The 15,730-nt window shown below is 37.8% G+C and overlaps 2 protein-coding genes across 2 annotated transcripts in view; both read right to left on the minus strand.

Annotated features, from left to right (window-relative positions):
* Positions 1-15,730, minus strand: part of PRXL2A (peroxiredoxin like 2A) — a 408,735-nt gene that overhangs the window by 114,037 nt on the left and 278,968 nt on the right. The gene's annotated exons all lie outside the window — the stretch shown is intronic.
* LOC133270769 (mannose-binding protein-like) lies at positions 3,261-7,929 on the minus strand. Its single transcript, XM_061460371.1, is given in 7 exon segments — positions 3,261-3,522; positions 3,524-3,634; positions 3,761-3,767; positions 5,754-5,829; positions 5,832-5,858; positions 7,035-7,105; positions 7,760-7,929. Coding segments are annotated over 7 exon segments (564 nt in total). The 3' UTR covers positions 3,261-3,420.

The raw sequence follows: 15,730 nt of genomic DNA on the forward strand, positions 1-15,730 counted from the left end.
GGTGATGCCTTCACAATGGAAACAAGCCAGAGGTAAGGGCACATTTCTCATCCACTCTGAGCATAAGTTAACCACCCCTTCCCCCATATTTATGTGTTGTAATTAAAAAAATAAAGCAGTAAGTATAAGTTGCTACTGACTGAAATAGCTTCCTACTTCCACCTTGCATATCCCACTGAAAATTGTCACTTGTGATATAATGAGAATGAAAAGAGCTTTTTAGAGATTGGGGTTTTTTCGTGTTTTTTTTTTGTTTTTGTTTTTTTTTTCACATGTGTCAGGATAACTGTTCCTAAGCCTGTACTTAGCCTGAAATTGTGTTTTAGAAAGATAAACCTAGGAGCTGATTAACAAATATTGCTCTCATCCTGAGTTGCTCAGAAGCTCTGTAGAGGTCATATTAGCACCAAATGAGAAGGTTTTAATCAGGTGTATAGCAGCAAATACAGATTAGCTGCTAATTAATACAAAATTGAGTGGTCATCAGGGATGCTGATTTAAGCTTCTTGGAAAATAACAGGCCACAGTTTTAAACTCTCTCTCTTTTCACCACCTACCAAATAAAGGTGTCCCTAAAGAAAGGTGTGCCTAACATACATGGTGAGAAAGGTCAGAACTTAGTGCTTTCCTGACTTTTACAGTTTCAGGTGATATAACTTATTAAAATCTCATTTTCGATTTCCATGTCTTGTTCCTGTCCTGTGGACTTTTGCCCAGTCATAATATCATCCTGCTCCCATGCAATGGCCTGCCAAATCTCACAGATATCAGCACTGCTATTCTGCTCCTCTGAGGAGCAGTTTAGGACACTTTACTGTTTAAGACCAGATTAATAGAGCTATACTTTTGCTTACACAGCTGCATTTCCAGGGCAACTCCACCAGAGGCGGATTTTCATCAATGTAATTTTCATCAGTGTAACAGAGCAGAGTTTCTAGAAAGGAAGGGAAGCTAGCGGCTTGGGGAACCTGCAAGATGTACACCTTGTGATAGGTTACACCAGGATAAACCAATAAGATGGGGAATGCTGGGTACAGAAGAACTGGTACCAGACTGAAGCCTGTAAGCTTAAGGACCCAAAAGATGAGCTGACCAGGCAGATTCAAGAAATGCAGCTTGGATTTGTTATATACACCATCCTTGCTGGGGCAAATACACCTTTCATGTATACAGCCTGCTAGCTTTAGACTGTATGAAACTGAGCATGTAATAAGAATGCTCTCCCATTCTGCTTTTGTGAACTCCCAATGATTTAACATAAGATTATTTTCGCACTTACCTGCAAATAGGTTGCAGTTTGTATAGATCCCATTTGAATGATGTAAATCATTCTTAACATAATCTTAACATTCTTAACATGTAAATCAGTCTTAACATAAGGTTACAAGAAGCTTCATGAATTCCTAACTGTATTGGAGATTTTCTGGGCAAAATCATATAAAAATTAGTCTAAATTACATTTCAGAGCTGAAATCTCTAGAGAGTGATGGATATGGAATTTAGGAATAGCATTTCTAAAAAAAAAAAATCATTAGTTGAAAGATCACAACCTTTCACATCTGCAAAATAGTACTCCAAATGTTTTTTTAAATCAGCAGTTTTGTCATTGTAACCTTTTGGCTGGCCCACTGGGGGCATAATACATCATTGCTTTTAGTCCAGCTCCATGTCACAGTGTTTTTTGGATACAATCTCAAAGTACACTTACATAATAATTCCAAATAAATGCATTGGATCCTGAATTACCTGATTACTGATTCCTAAACCTGGAAGCACAACAGGACTGTACCTACTCTCAAGAATGTCTCTTTCTTGTCCTAAACTAACCCAAATCTGTCTTCTAGATATTGCGCCATATCCTGCATTTTCACGTAATAAATATTGATTAAAAACTCCCAAGCAAAATTTAAAAAGTTTTAGTTTTCATGGTTGCAGGACACCAATTGAAAGGAGTGTAGTTTGTTTGAGAACTGCAAAGATCCATTGCCAGTAATGACAAGAGAGCACAATGCAGAACAGCAGATAAATCATACTCTAGAAAATTCACACCCTTCACCAATTTGAATAATTGCTTTTTTGATATACCTGTATAACCTGGTGCAGAGAAAAGAAATGTCATTAATTACAAAGATAAGTATGCAGTATGAAAATAACCGTTATAAACCAGATGAAGTTGGCACCAAGCTCATTGCTTCTCTATACAGATACATTTCTATGTTCTTATGGGTGCACATAACTTGCCAGTATAGACAGCCCTTCTTTCCATAGAGGTATTTAGCTTACATGTCTTAAAATCACTGAAGGAGGAATTGAAAATCTTCTATTCTTGCATGGTTGAAAACTTAAAGCCTGTGTATAAACAGTTTTCTTATTTTTCAAAATTTCAGTATTGGCAAATGAGCAACTTTGCTGTTGGGGTATTTACCTATTCCTAGCTAATCACCTTTTTGTATTTCACTTGAGGTGCAAGAAGCTCCCATCAAGAAAATAATAAAAACCTATGGTATAACTTCTTTCACATTAAGGACCTATGCACATTAATAAGGGGTTTGCTGTTTTTCTGTATGAGCCAAATTCCACTTGGAGTACATTTCACCGGTAGGCTCATGTGTTTAATTTCAGACAAAATATTTCTGCTTTCTTCTTCATTTAAATATTGATCTATATCTCCTGTAATTCAAATGACTGCTATAGCTTGCCAGAACACATCTTGTTCTCTTGTGATTGTTCTATTGCACACAAAGAAACCTGCCTTGGTGCTTTACTGTCTTATTCCTCTGTGTAGTTACAGCACATTTAATTTTCCTATCATGTGGAGAAAAACAGCACAAAAATAGCTAAAACTTCAAAAAATAAATTATTTTGATGTCAGTAATCACTTGTGTACAATGCACCTCTGTACCCAGATGACAAATATCACTCTATACTCCAAGTGATCATTATCAGTAATTTTTAGAACTACAGTAAAAGTGGAGTAGGAGCAAAGCCATGACTAAATACTGAAATAAGTGTATTCACTGTCCATTTTTTACGTGATAAAAGAACATATCAGAAGCAACATGGGGAGAGTAATCTCTCCAAGTTTACAGCTCAGCTCAAAGACAGAATGTTTAAAAGATTTTCATTAGTTTCAAGATTAGCTGCTACCCCCATGGTGCATTTATGAGGAACTCATAGGAAGGTACAAGCAGCCTGCTGAACGTGCCATAGTTTATTAGCCTTACTACCAGTAAGGTAAAATATAATTAATAACGGTTGAAAAAAAATTAAATCTGTTTTTTATTAGGAGATTCAAAACTGAATGTCAAAGAGATAGCAGTTATAAATATAGGCCAATTCTGCTTAGTCCAGGCCACTTTTATAGAAACAAACTTCTGTCAGCCACATAACTGAGAGCAAAAACTTTGGGTTTTCTCAGACTCATAAGCTCAAGAACTCACAAATAATTAAGGCATGTGAATTTGAACAATTCATGTTATTCCATTTTCTAGAGTTCTGTATTATTGCACAGTCTTCATTTTTTTAGACTATTTGGTTCTTCAGCATTCCAGTTTCTGTAAGTTACAGCTCCTCCATTCAGATACAGAAACCTGTCTTCAGTCTGTTCATTAGAGCATATAACCCTGCTTCCAAGCTGTTAAGTGTTTTAAGGATATGTTTTCAGCCTCCTAGGAGAGGCAAGTGTATTTCCAGCTTTTGTACAACAAGATTTTCCAGTTGAGACAATTTTCTTTTATCAATAGTCTTGATATTCTTTAACATGAAACCTAGAAACAAAAGTGAACATAGTTGTATTATACAAAAAATTGATTATGTTATAGCTATTTATCCTTATCACAATTGTAGTTCGGAAGTAGCTAATACCAGCTATAAGCAGACTATTTCTTGAAGTAGTAGGGAGAATCCAACAGAAGTCAAACAAAATAGACACCTGGAAATACCACACCCACACTTCAAGAAAACTGGGATTTCACAAGAAACTGGATCACCAGTCTCATTCTAAGGTTTTCCATTTCCAGTTCTAATAGTACTGCAGCTCTTGAATCAGAATCTGTAGCAATTCCCACTCAAACTGCAAGCATGACAAAATAGCTTGCCAGATCAATTAAAATCATACAAGGCAACTGAGCTGCAGATCTTCTGTACCCATCAGCCTTAGCACAGAAACCAAAGCTGAGGAGCTGTAACAGAATTCAGGGCTTAAAACAGCAGAGCAGGAAGAGGAGATGTAGGTACAGCTCTAAAGAGGCTAGGAAACTGAGCCTCCAGAAAATATAAATTATCTTAGGAGAAGTGGGAAGGTCAAGTTTACATGCTTGACAGGCTTTCATGGTAAATACTGGAAAGTGAAGCTCTTGCTCATTTAGCAGATAAAACTGCTAGCAGCAATTGTTTTGAAACAGTTACTGTCTTTAATGGGCAAGTTACTTTATCTTATTGTTTTTAACAGGTTTCTGGGATTAATGTTAAGGCAGTCAACCACTTTATAGCAATGATATGAACACTGGGACATATGCATAGTTAAATTTTCCTCTGGTGTTTTGGGAATGGTACCAGCACAATGCTCTTGTGGGCAGTGAACCCCACTATGATTCTGTGCCAGGTAAAACCTTCACAACGGTTTCAGACAGCCTTTTCTAGGGTGCTGATACATAAGCACTGACAAAAAGGAGATGGCTGAAGTGATTACTGCTACCAGCTGTTCAGCCTCTCTGTGCTCTTCAGTTTCTTGCCCCAATTTCAGGTTAGCTTTCAAGCTTTATGCACAACTATGGCTTCAGAGTTGTGCTTTCTGCAGGGAAGACACCCCTTGAAAGGAGCTATATGATGAAATGAGCTGTTCTACTGACGCTCATGATGTGGTAAATTGCAGCCTGTGTAATTTTCTCCTGTTAGTTTAAGAACATTGATGGACCTTGTGCTTTTCCTAATCCAGCATTTGTACCAAGGTAGTAGTGCACTGATGGGCTATTCTTTGAAAGTTTTCATACAGTATCTCTTGAGAAAGCGCTTGCAGCCAGGCTCAGGCAGACAGCATCCCAATCCATGTCTACTCATAGAAAATGGTCTAGAACTGAGGCAATAAGAGAAATGTAATGCAATGCTTAAAGCATGAGCACCCAGAGAACAGTAACTGCTCCTGCTTGTCTCTGCAGGTCATTGGTTACTTACAAGTTATTTAGTAATTTATACTACACAGCAACTGTCTCTGTGATGCTTAACTCTCTTGTGACCTGGTGTCATGTGGGATAGCTATTTGGTTTCCAGAGCAGAAACCACAGGCCACATTGCAGAGCGGTTCCATGGGAATTTTTCCCACTTGGAAAGACTTCCTTACCGGGAAGACTGGGTGGGCTTTAAATTCTGCCAAAGTCATCTTCTATTCAAGGGTAAAATCCCAGTTCTCAAAGGCAAAACACACATGTAAATGTTTTTAAATGAATCAAACTTGAAGTAAAAACCACATGAACAGGCAAAGAATGGAAGAAAAAAAATACTGTTTATAACATGAAATAGGGTGTTTGTTATTTCACTCACAGACAACAATAAACTAGTGACTCATTCAAGATGCTTTTTCCTCCCAGTCATGTTGGTCAATTTATCCCCTATGAAACAGATGGGTTATCTTTCTGCTCCTCGCACTTCTGGAAATCACACTTTTCCTCAAATGATGTTACAAGAATACTGGACATTAACACATATATTTTTGTTTGAAAGATAAACTGAAAGGTTGAAAGCCAGATTATAGAAACATGAGAAATTTATTTCTTCTATGATCTCCTTCTTCCACTTTCTCTCCTTGAGGTCCTAAATTGCCTTTTATTCCTGGAAACCCTGTAGACCTCTCAATTATTCTCCTAAAGTTCAACTAAAATAAAATTTTTAGAATGTTTTATAGGTTTTTCTCCCACTATGTTTTCTTAGTATTTAGAGAGAGTACCAAACACTGACTCTTTCCCGCCCCCAGGAAAATAAAAATATCTCAGGAAAATTGTATCGATTCTATGGAAAGCTGCAGTTACTAGGAAATGCATTACTTTGATGAAAAATATCAACTTATGACACAGAAAATCCAATGAAATAAATGCCATCTCATGTTAGAAACTAGAAACCCAATATACTTCAGCTGTAATCCAGTCACACATCACAGTATATGAGCTAGAAAATGAGCTAAATCATAAGGATACCTCTGAAGCAGTTTGCTGGAACAGATAGTGCTGGCTTTATTTATTTCAACTGTGAAATTGCAGAGGACGTACTGAGGGTATGTGGACTGGAAAATGTCTATGCAGAATATTAATATATGCCACTGAAAAATTTTATGTCATAGTTCATATTAGGAGGCATTGATAACAATGGGAGTTTGCTTGGAGGTTGAAAAGCAGTTATCTAATTCCAAAATGTGTGATGGTATCTACATAACACCACAGACAGCATACAGTAACAAAGTATACAGTTCCATATGTACTTATTAATTATTTGGACAGAAACTTATTTGGGAACTTGGGAGAGCAGGTGACTTTGGTTCTATCACATGACAGAGATCATTTGCTGATCTATTTGCTGTTTACAGCAGCGCATATCTTGCCTTGGGGGAATTCTGTTGTTGGGACTTGGGGAATATGAAGCAATCAAGTTATGACTGTCAGATTAGTAGACAACTCTTGCAAGCAGGATTTCTGGTTTTGAGAGCTGGCCCCTGGAAAGGAAAAGCAATAATCATTTAGTAGGGTATGGTAGGAAACTCTGAATATGATTTAGAGTCTAAATGGTACAATCGGGTTAAAATATCATTCCGTATCTTTTTTATTTCTTTATTTATTTATTAAAATCCAAGTATCTGGAGTAGCATTATAAATGCAGAAAGGATTTTCAGCTCCCTGAAATTGTGCAGAGCCTACAAAAGGCTCATGGTACAGAAGAAAAGGAGAGAAGAAGAAAGACAAAATGAAAGATGAAGGAGGCATGAAACAAGACTAAAGGGATGATGAGTGTTGAAAATAAAATATCGCTAAATGGTCATAGCTGTGTACCTGGTTCTCCTTTGTCAGCTTTGGGACCACCTCTTCCATCTCTGCCTGGTAAGCCATTGACTGCAGGAGCACTGCAGGTTTACCTGTGTTAACTGAACTTGTTACCATCATCAGTGAAAGCCATAATAACAAGTCTTTGAAAGGCAGAAGAGTAATTGCTAAGTTCACAGATCTGTGACAAATCAAGCAGAGTAGTTTAATAAATTTATCTGTTTATATAATTTTAAAGGGTTGCTTAGGAAAGAATTGCCTGCACTGCGTAGGAAATAGACTCCCATCTTCAGGAAAAGACCAAAACCAAGGTATAGTGTCTGAACCACTTCATCTATCCTCTGATTGTAATCTTTATGTATGGAAACCAGAAAAGAAGCAACCAAGCTGATAAGAATCTGAAAATCTCAAGGTGTAATGAAAATACCTAATATAACACAGCCATCGATCTCACTGTGCTGCAAATCCATTTCAATGTTTTGTTCACTGTGTGTCTAAATTTAAAGAATTCATGCCAAATGAGTCATACAGTATTCCAGTTTGGGATGAATCCTGAGCTCTCCAGCTATCGTGTTTCTGCTGGGACTCTTCTTTCCACGGCAATTAGGATTGCTGTATGTCTAAACTTAGAGTGATTAAGCTGTTTCTGTTGATAGCATCTCCACTGTAAGAAAACACGCATAGCTTAAAGAGTAAAAATCTTAAGTGCATTTAAATAATAATGATCTACTTGCCTCCTAATTTCTCCTTTCAGATCTTGTATATTTGTAAGATACATTACTTCCTCAGTATTATGCTTCAGAGCCAAAGTCCTCTTGGATCCTAGATTTTCAATATTTTGCTGCCCTCTTTGAGCAGAACAGTAACAGGCAGTAATGTCAAAAGGTAAAGCTCTACATGACATTCTGACAATATGCACCACAGTAATTGTCCTTTATTATAATATGAGGGTCAAATCTGAGGTAATCATTTCCCATGTATTCTGTGTTTAACTCAAAAAACAAAAAGAAATGACCACATATGTGAGCTGGCAAAATTTCAAGGTTAATAAGTTACGTACTAAAGTCAATCGGCCTTATTTTCTACCAGTTCTACCAGTCAAAATGAAAAAAAAAGCACTATTTGGTTGACAGATTGGGATAAGGAGAGAAAAAAAAAATCCAGCATGAATTTTGCTACTCATCTCAATTATTTCTCTAAATTTTAAGCTTCAGAAAAGATTACCCACAGAGAGCAGCTTCGTGTTATGTTTCATCTGATAAAGTACAATATAAAATATAATCACTAGCATATTACTGTGAGAACATTATCATTAGGGTAAAAGGCAATTTAGGAAGCACCACTTCTCTGTATACTACTTTCTTCTTCCTCCTTTAGGCTCACATCAAAATGTGTGGCAATGGCATACACCAAAATAAAATAAGGAAAAGTATTCAGCTAACTAGTAAAACAAAACTTGAATCCTGGTATATATTTCTGATCCAGCTTCCTGGACTCAAGCCAGTTCTTAACAGCCCTCTAAGGATTTCCTCAATTATTATACTATATTACCCACTAGCAGGGAAGTTGACATTAAAGCTGTCTCCCATGAATTCAGTAAGACAAAGCTCAGAAGAATGGCACAATAAAAGAAATCTTGAAAACCAAATGTTAAGCTCTCAGAGAAGTCCACTCCCTGCAGAGATTCAACCTCACACACACCTTTGTTGGTTTGCCTATCAGGAGCTAAGATGTATTTACTTCCAAAGTTATCCAAGTCTACCACCTGCCACAGAAAATATATGGACTCAGTCAGGGATCAATATGATCAGACAAAAGCCATTTATTGCAAAGCCTTAACCCCTTAAATACTATTTCTTACATGCACTTACAGTGATTTGGCATATTATGATTGGATGCATGTCTCGAAGACCCGTAGTGACTAACATACAATTGGTTAAGCACAGGTGTGAGAACTTGACCTCAAAAGCTTGCCAACAGTCCACAGTTCTCATAACTTAGTGAATTCCAGCTTCTTCTTATCTTGCTTGCTTAAGCTTCCTTGGGCCTCTCATGGCCTTGCTGTATCTTTCAGGATTATTCAGAGTTTGTGTACCAATTATCCATTCTCCTGTGAGAACACTGTCTCCACAACCACCCCAAAATTCTATGAGATCTGAAGTACCTGTTTACCAAACTGGTGGCAGGGTTTCCTAGCAATGAAATAATTTCCCAAAGAGAGAAACAATAATTTGCACCAACAATGGTTTAGATAAAAATCAAAATGCTACAAATTTCTCACAAAAGTGGAATAAACCTTAGGGATCTGAAATAGAAAAAGTAGGTTTTCATAGACAGGTTTTGCAGTCAACATTCGATGGACAATCAAATACTGAGAATCCTGCCAAGTGTGGAACTTAATGACAGTCCTTAGGTCCCAAGGCTTACACAGTTGCAGAGACAAGAATTAGGCCTTGAAAGATGCCATGAAACTTTTATATTTAGGAGGTAGCTAGTTCTGGAAGTCCTTTTTAATGAGATAAATCTTAGGTAATTCTTTTATTCCTCCACAAAATGTGCTTTAAGACATGATTCACCCAGTTCAGGTCACATCAGTGAAATGATCCTGGAAGAGGCAGCAGGGAGCCCTTGTTCCTCATTTTGGAGGTGACAGCTTTGAGCCATTAGACTGAAACCTGAGAGTCTGACAGCACAGGACAGCCCAACTGAATTAAAGTACTAGGGAAAGTGCTTCTCTAAGGCAGGTATTACATTTATACAGAAAATAATCAGGCACAGAATGCTGTTGAACTGATAGATTACACCATGCTACAATCCTCCTCATCAGCTTGCTTCTGTAAGGCATCTTACAGAAGTCTTTTTCAACCAGCATGTCTGCACCTGCAAGAGTTGCATGGCCTCAGTATGGTTAAATACTTATCACAGCAAAAGTTCTTTACTTACCAATACCTTTACTTGATCAATGCACAGTAAAACTCTTATCACACCACTGGCTTCCCAGCACAACAGAACATAGTAGAGAAGAACAAGGATGGAAACCTGCTGGAATTTTACCAAGAAAAAACCCCAAACAAAAACCTTCTATTTTTCTAATGAAAGCTGTAATTTTGTGCTTTGTTTTGGGAAGAGGTTGTTTACTTGCTTATCTCTGTCTTGCACAATCCTAATGATTGCTTACCTCAGTCTTACCACCCCTATTTACATGTATTGCATATGACATTCTGGGAGTGAGCCCTTTGCTCTTTGCATGGCCTTAGACAGATATTGGCCATGTTACAGTACAAATTAACAATGAAAAAAAAATCAGAACAACTGCAGGCAGTGAAAGATCTGACTGTAAGGCTTTCACCCTTTATTCAGCCAATTTGATTCATTTTTTTTATTAATAACCTAAGAGAGAGAAGGATATTTGAAGCTCTGAATTAGTCCTGGAAAAAAAATTGGCCAGCTCAAACACACCCATTTTTGTTTAAAAATGGGATGTAGGATTTAAAAAAAAAAACAAACAGAAAGCCATCAGGTGAAGGGATATATCTTTAAACTTTTAAGTAAATTGCTTGATATTTGTCTTCCTGGTTGCTAGTAAAAGTCAGTGGTTAGAATAACTCAGTCAAGCTTGTGCTGTCCAGCTGGTTATGGTACCATTGTGTGTATGTGAAAAGTAGCAAGAACTCTGTGGGATGTTGTCATGGATAGCTCTGCAAAATTAATAGCATAAAACGTAATGCCAAGGAAGAGATGTCTTGGGCAATTTTGCTTGCAGATGATTTTCTTACCCAGAAGAAAGTCTCAGATACCTCCAGCTGCAAAACCCAGTTCAAAGTCCGCATTCCTGCAGAAGTGTCAGGAGTGATTTTTTTCCCAAGTTCCCATATCTGGGGCTGTTCTCTGAAGTGGTGCCATCAAACAGATATGTAGGCTGTTGTGCTGCCTTTGTATCTTTCCTGTTCAGGAACTAGAATAAATTTAGTTTCAGTATAAATAAAATAAAAACATCAGTTCAGAGCAGTGGTATTTGTCAGTCATAATTTGATAAAAACATTGTAGAGCCAACATAATTTAACAAAGATTTGAAATTAGAGCTTTTGGGGTTTTGTTGATTTTGTTTTTGTTTTTGTTTTTTAATAAGAAGCTGAAATTTCCACACTGACCTTTGCTGTTTTGGCCAAGAACTAAAAGTGGTATCAGTATGCTCTGAACACATGGCATCCAGAGCACATCTAGGAACCTTGCAACCCACAAAAATGTCTGGTTTGTTGAATGTCTGTTGAACTTCCGTGAACATTGCTTGACTGAGAAGCAGCAGTATTAAGCAGATAGGATTCTCAGCAATTTACCCACCACTAGGTTCTCAACAGGTCAGGACACCATCTTGCTGAAACATAGTTTGTCACACCGTACAAATTTCACTAAGCTGTGGCAAACCCAGCATGTTTATATGCAGTATTCAAACCTACAGGACTATTGTAAATTCCTGCACTGAGTGAGAAAAAACAAAACGAAACAAAAACCCCAAAACATAAGGGCATGTGGCTTACTAGTCACAAATTACTAAATGTTTTTTTTCACTGGATTTGTAATTTTATTTTCTATCCCCTTATTTCTTTACAGCCTTCCCTTCCTCCAGAATGATTTGGTTCTCCTGATTCCCAATTTGAGTACCGAGTTCCTCACTATTTAGATCCTTGACTGTACCTTCTTTCTACACATCATTCATTTGAGGGGATGGTCTTACGTCTGGCTTCTCTTTGATATATGGTGTAGCTCTTTGCAGATTTCCTTGGAGATGCAAGCACCCCAGCACTTGAGTGGGGTGGTGAGAACCCTTGGCTTTTAAAGTTTCAAACTTGCCTTTGGAGCCATCAGGTTTGAGTATTCTTTACCAGCAGCAGTATCATAAGGGAATAAAAGAAGTGGGAACCCTATTCAATTTTTTCATTACAGCACAACAGGGTGACAGCTCCTAGACACTTGCAAAATAATATATGGCTAAAGCACTGAACTGAAATGCACAGCTAGCTCATTGATTCACTTTGATGTCAGACCAATAGAGTGCTCTTATCCCCAAACCACGGGTTTACAGAGTATTTCAAACATTTCATTGAGACAACTGGAGTCAAGTTTAAAGGCTTTTGAGGAACAAAACCCTAGGAATAACCTTGTTTCAGAAAACTGGACTAGGCATTGTGAAATATCATTCTTAATTGGCTCTCATGCAGTTTCATTAGAGCTCTTAGAAAGATATCAAGTGGAAGCTGTCCTGTTCAGGATCTTTTTTTTTTTTCAGCTACGGCTGAACCCAGGACAATAGGCCAGGTTGGACAGGGCTCTGAGCAGCCTGGTCTAGTGGAAAGTGTCCCTGCCCATGCAGGGAGGATGGAACTAGATGATCCCTTCCAACAAAAACCATTCTATGAGTCTATGATATAAAGGAACTTACTTTACACATTTGTGATGTATGGGCTATCCATCACTCAAACAAAGTTTTTATCCACTAGACCACTTTTCACCCACCTCTTTGACTTTTGCAAAGAATACATTGCTTAGTGCAACTGGAAAACTAACCACAGTGTAAAATCTTAACACATTTACACCTTCGTATTTCAGAGCAGCTACAATCGTGTCCTAAATAAGAAGAATCAGGTAGCTAAAGAGACAGAGGATTTCACAAGATTTTTTCTGCTCCAGCATATAAACATACAAAGATAAATTGCAGTGCTTCACAATAACACCACAGTTTACACCTTGACATATACTCAACTGAATAAAATAAAAACTATGATGATGCTTACATAGGTGTATGGTGCCAAAATATTCAGTGCTACATTGCTCTGTGCAAGTATAGGCTAAATTGCTTAAATATTGCCATCAAAAAGTAATAAAACAAAAATAAATGTCATACAAAGTTCAGAGCACATAATCTAACTATTGGGCTAATGGAGTCTACAGACTAATGGGGAATTTTTGTCCATTCATCTTGGAGGAACAGGAACCTTTTGGCTTTCTCCTTTGCTTTTCTTTCATCTGCTGTAAATGAAAAATGACTGGAAGTGGATTATTTTCTGCTCAGTCTGTTTCAAACACAGCCTTTTCTTGATGCTTAAGTGCTCATAAAACATCATATCTGACTTCCAGCTCTTTGCGCTAGCCACAATAGAAGATGCAGAATGGCATCTTTTGCCAAAGTTGAATGAGTTGTTCACATTTGACAACTTGATTGGTCAAGTAAAGACTCGTCAAGGGTTTTCTTCATGTTGCAACAAAAATTTGTGAAGCAGAGGCCTCTACAGTCATGCAACAACTGAGATTCATATACAGTTGAAGTACCAGAAGCTGTAAACACATTATGCTTCTCAATTTAAATATATTAAGAAATATTTAAGGAAGATTGAGCAGGTAAGAATCCAGATAGAAATCCCCCACAGATTTAGTGATGCCAGGTGGAGTCTGCTCACACTGAAAATTCTTTAATATGCACAGCAAAGCTTGTGGAGCATAGTGTAGTTACTGAGAATAAGGGATAGATGAAGTCCCTACATTTTTTCATCATTTTTCTTATGTTTCAGAAGGATTTTGCTTTTCTCTTTCTTAATGTTAATGATTTCAGAAAATATTCAAAGTCATCAGTAGGGTCTTCAGGACTTTCATTTGCGTAGCTGATTCAGAAATACTTAATATGGAAAGCAACAGATGCTAACTGGGCAAGTGAAAGCACACCCAGTAATGAATAAAGTGGCCTGTAAGTGACCTCTGGTGGACAAGAAGAACAATGTTAAATTTGTTTGCTGTATATATTCTCAGAAAGGTAGTTTATCAATTGAACTAGCCTACATCCATTCAGCTGAACATTGCCTAATATTATACCATAAAAAAGAAATCTTCCACTTGAACCAAAAAGTATGTAATGAAAAAAAAATTGCAAGCTAATACAAGACTGGTCAAGTTTTGAATCATAACTTTAGTAGTCTTTGATACAAGAGGGATTCTTAACTGTTGCATGTATACCATTAACACTATACAATTAACAAAGTGAAGCTAGGGCAATATTTCAGGTAATATAAAACTCACAAGCAATTTCAAAGGGAATAGAGTGATACTTTAAGGGTGGTTAGTCAAACCAGCATTTAGAATCATAGAATCATAGAATAGTTAGGGTTGGAAAGGACCTTAAGATCATCTAGCTCCCAGATCATGTTAGGTGATAGAATCTATACTTCCAGCACACACAGGCTATTCATCCCAGGCACTGTACTCAATTTTAAGAACTTATATAGCTATATATTACCATACAGAATATCCCCCCAAGGACCTTCTTCTATTTTCAAGTAAATATTTTTAAAGATAACTGTAAGCTTGGGAATTCATTTTGATCTCGTGGGTTGAAGAGTCTTCCAGCACTGGGCTTTGGGGCCCATGTTTGCAGAGTGCACATACAGTCTGAGAGACCACAAACTTTACACAAATCCATGTAGGACCTCAAAATCCTTTTTGGTAATGAAATTTGCTTTCCCTTCCTACTGTTTCTTAATTTTCCCCTGGAGCTAAAATTCCAATAGCTTCTCACATGGGTCTAACAATAGACATGGGAGATGGTTTGCTGTACAGAAATAGCACACTGAAATTGTTTCCAAGGAAAACCAGTCTGTCTTGGCAACAGTTGTCCTGGCAACTAAGTCTCCTTGAAGAGGATGATAGCCACTGATCTGTGGAAACAGATCAGCGAGACATTTTTTTCAGACACAAGAGGGGCTAGGGAATAGAGCTGCAGAGCCCCCACCATTTGGCTTCCCCGACTTGTCCTACTGGGACAAGGAATTCCCACTAGCCAAAGAGGTTAACTGAAATTCTGTCCCTTCAGCATAGATCCAGGATGTGCTAATTACAAGGCATATTAATAGGCAGCATCCTTAGACACCTTTTTTTTTAAATTTATTTATTTTTAGCTAGTCATGTTTAGGACTGGCTTAACTGGAAAATTGTACTGGAAAAATCATATTGGAACATAAGTCAACACAGTTGTGACAGTACTAAGTGGAGCACAGATAAAAATGGCAGAGCACATTTCTGAGCACAGAAGACAATATGAAAGCTTTGAAGAGCTACATAGCTTTTGGTATTGTACTTTACATGGAGAGTGATGCAGGTGCCCATCAAAGCTAGCACTGCTCCAGGAAGGCTGGGCTGTGCTTGTAACAGCCCAGCATCAGCCCCAAGCCTAAATGAAGCCTAAGGCTCACAACAAGGTGTTCAAATGCTGGTCTTTTGCCTTGGACAGTGTTTCCTTGTGTGACTCTCCCTGATTGCCTGTTATGACTTGATTGCTCTTTCTGCTAGAGTGGCCTTACTACAAGTTAATAGCACTTTGGGACAAAGCATATGCTATTTTAATTGCTGCTCCTTCCCCTATATGACATTTGCCTAGACTAAAATGAATAGAAACACAAAAGTGAAAATGCCTCCTTCTCAGCACCATTTGAACACACGCACCAGGTTTAAGAGCACAACACATGAAGCCTCACTTCCCAGACAAAGCCTGCTATTCCCTTTTTCCCTTACAATCCCACTTCTGACAGGCTTAAACACAGTTTGCCTCAACACCTCCTGGAAATGTTTTAAGTCTTCCACAAGGTGAGCCTCACCTGGTTACAGCCATGAGGATGTCATGCCAGGACAGTGGCTACAGGGACAGCAGCTCTCCTTCATGA

Source organism: Pezoporus flaviventris, unplaced genomic scaffold, assembly GCF_033815535.1.
Source record: "Pezoporus flaviventris isolate CSIRO_AGI_PZ_B2104156 unplaced genomic scaffold, CSIRO_AGI_Pfla_v1 ptg000001l, whole genome shotgun sequence".
Lineage (NCBI taxonomy): Eukaryota > Metazoa > Chordata > Aves > Psittaciformes > Psittacidae > Pezoporus > Pezoporus flaviventris.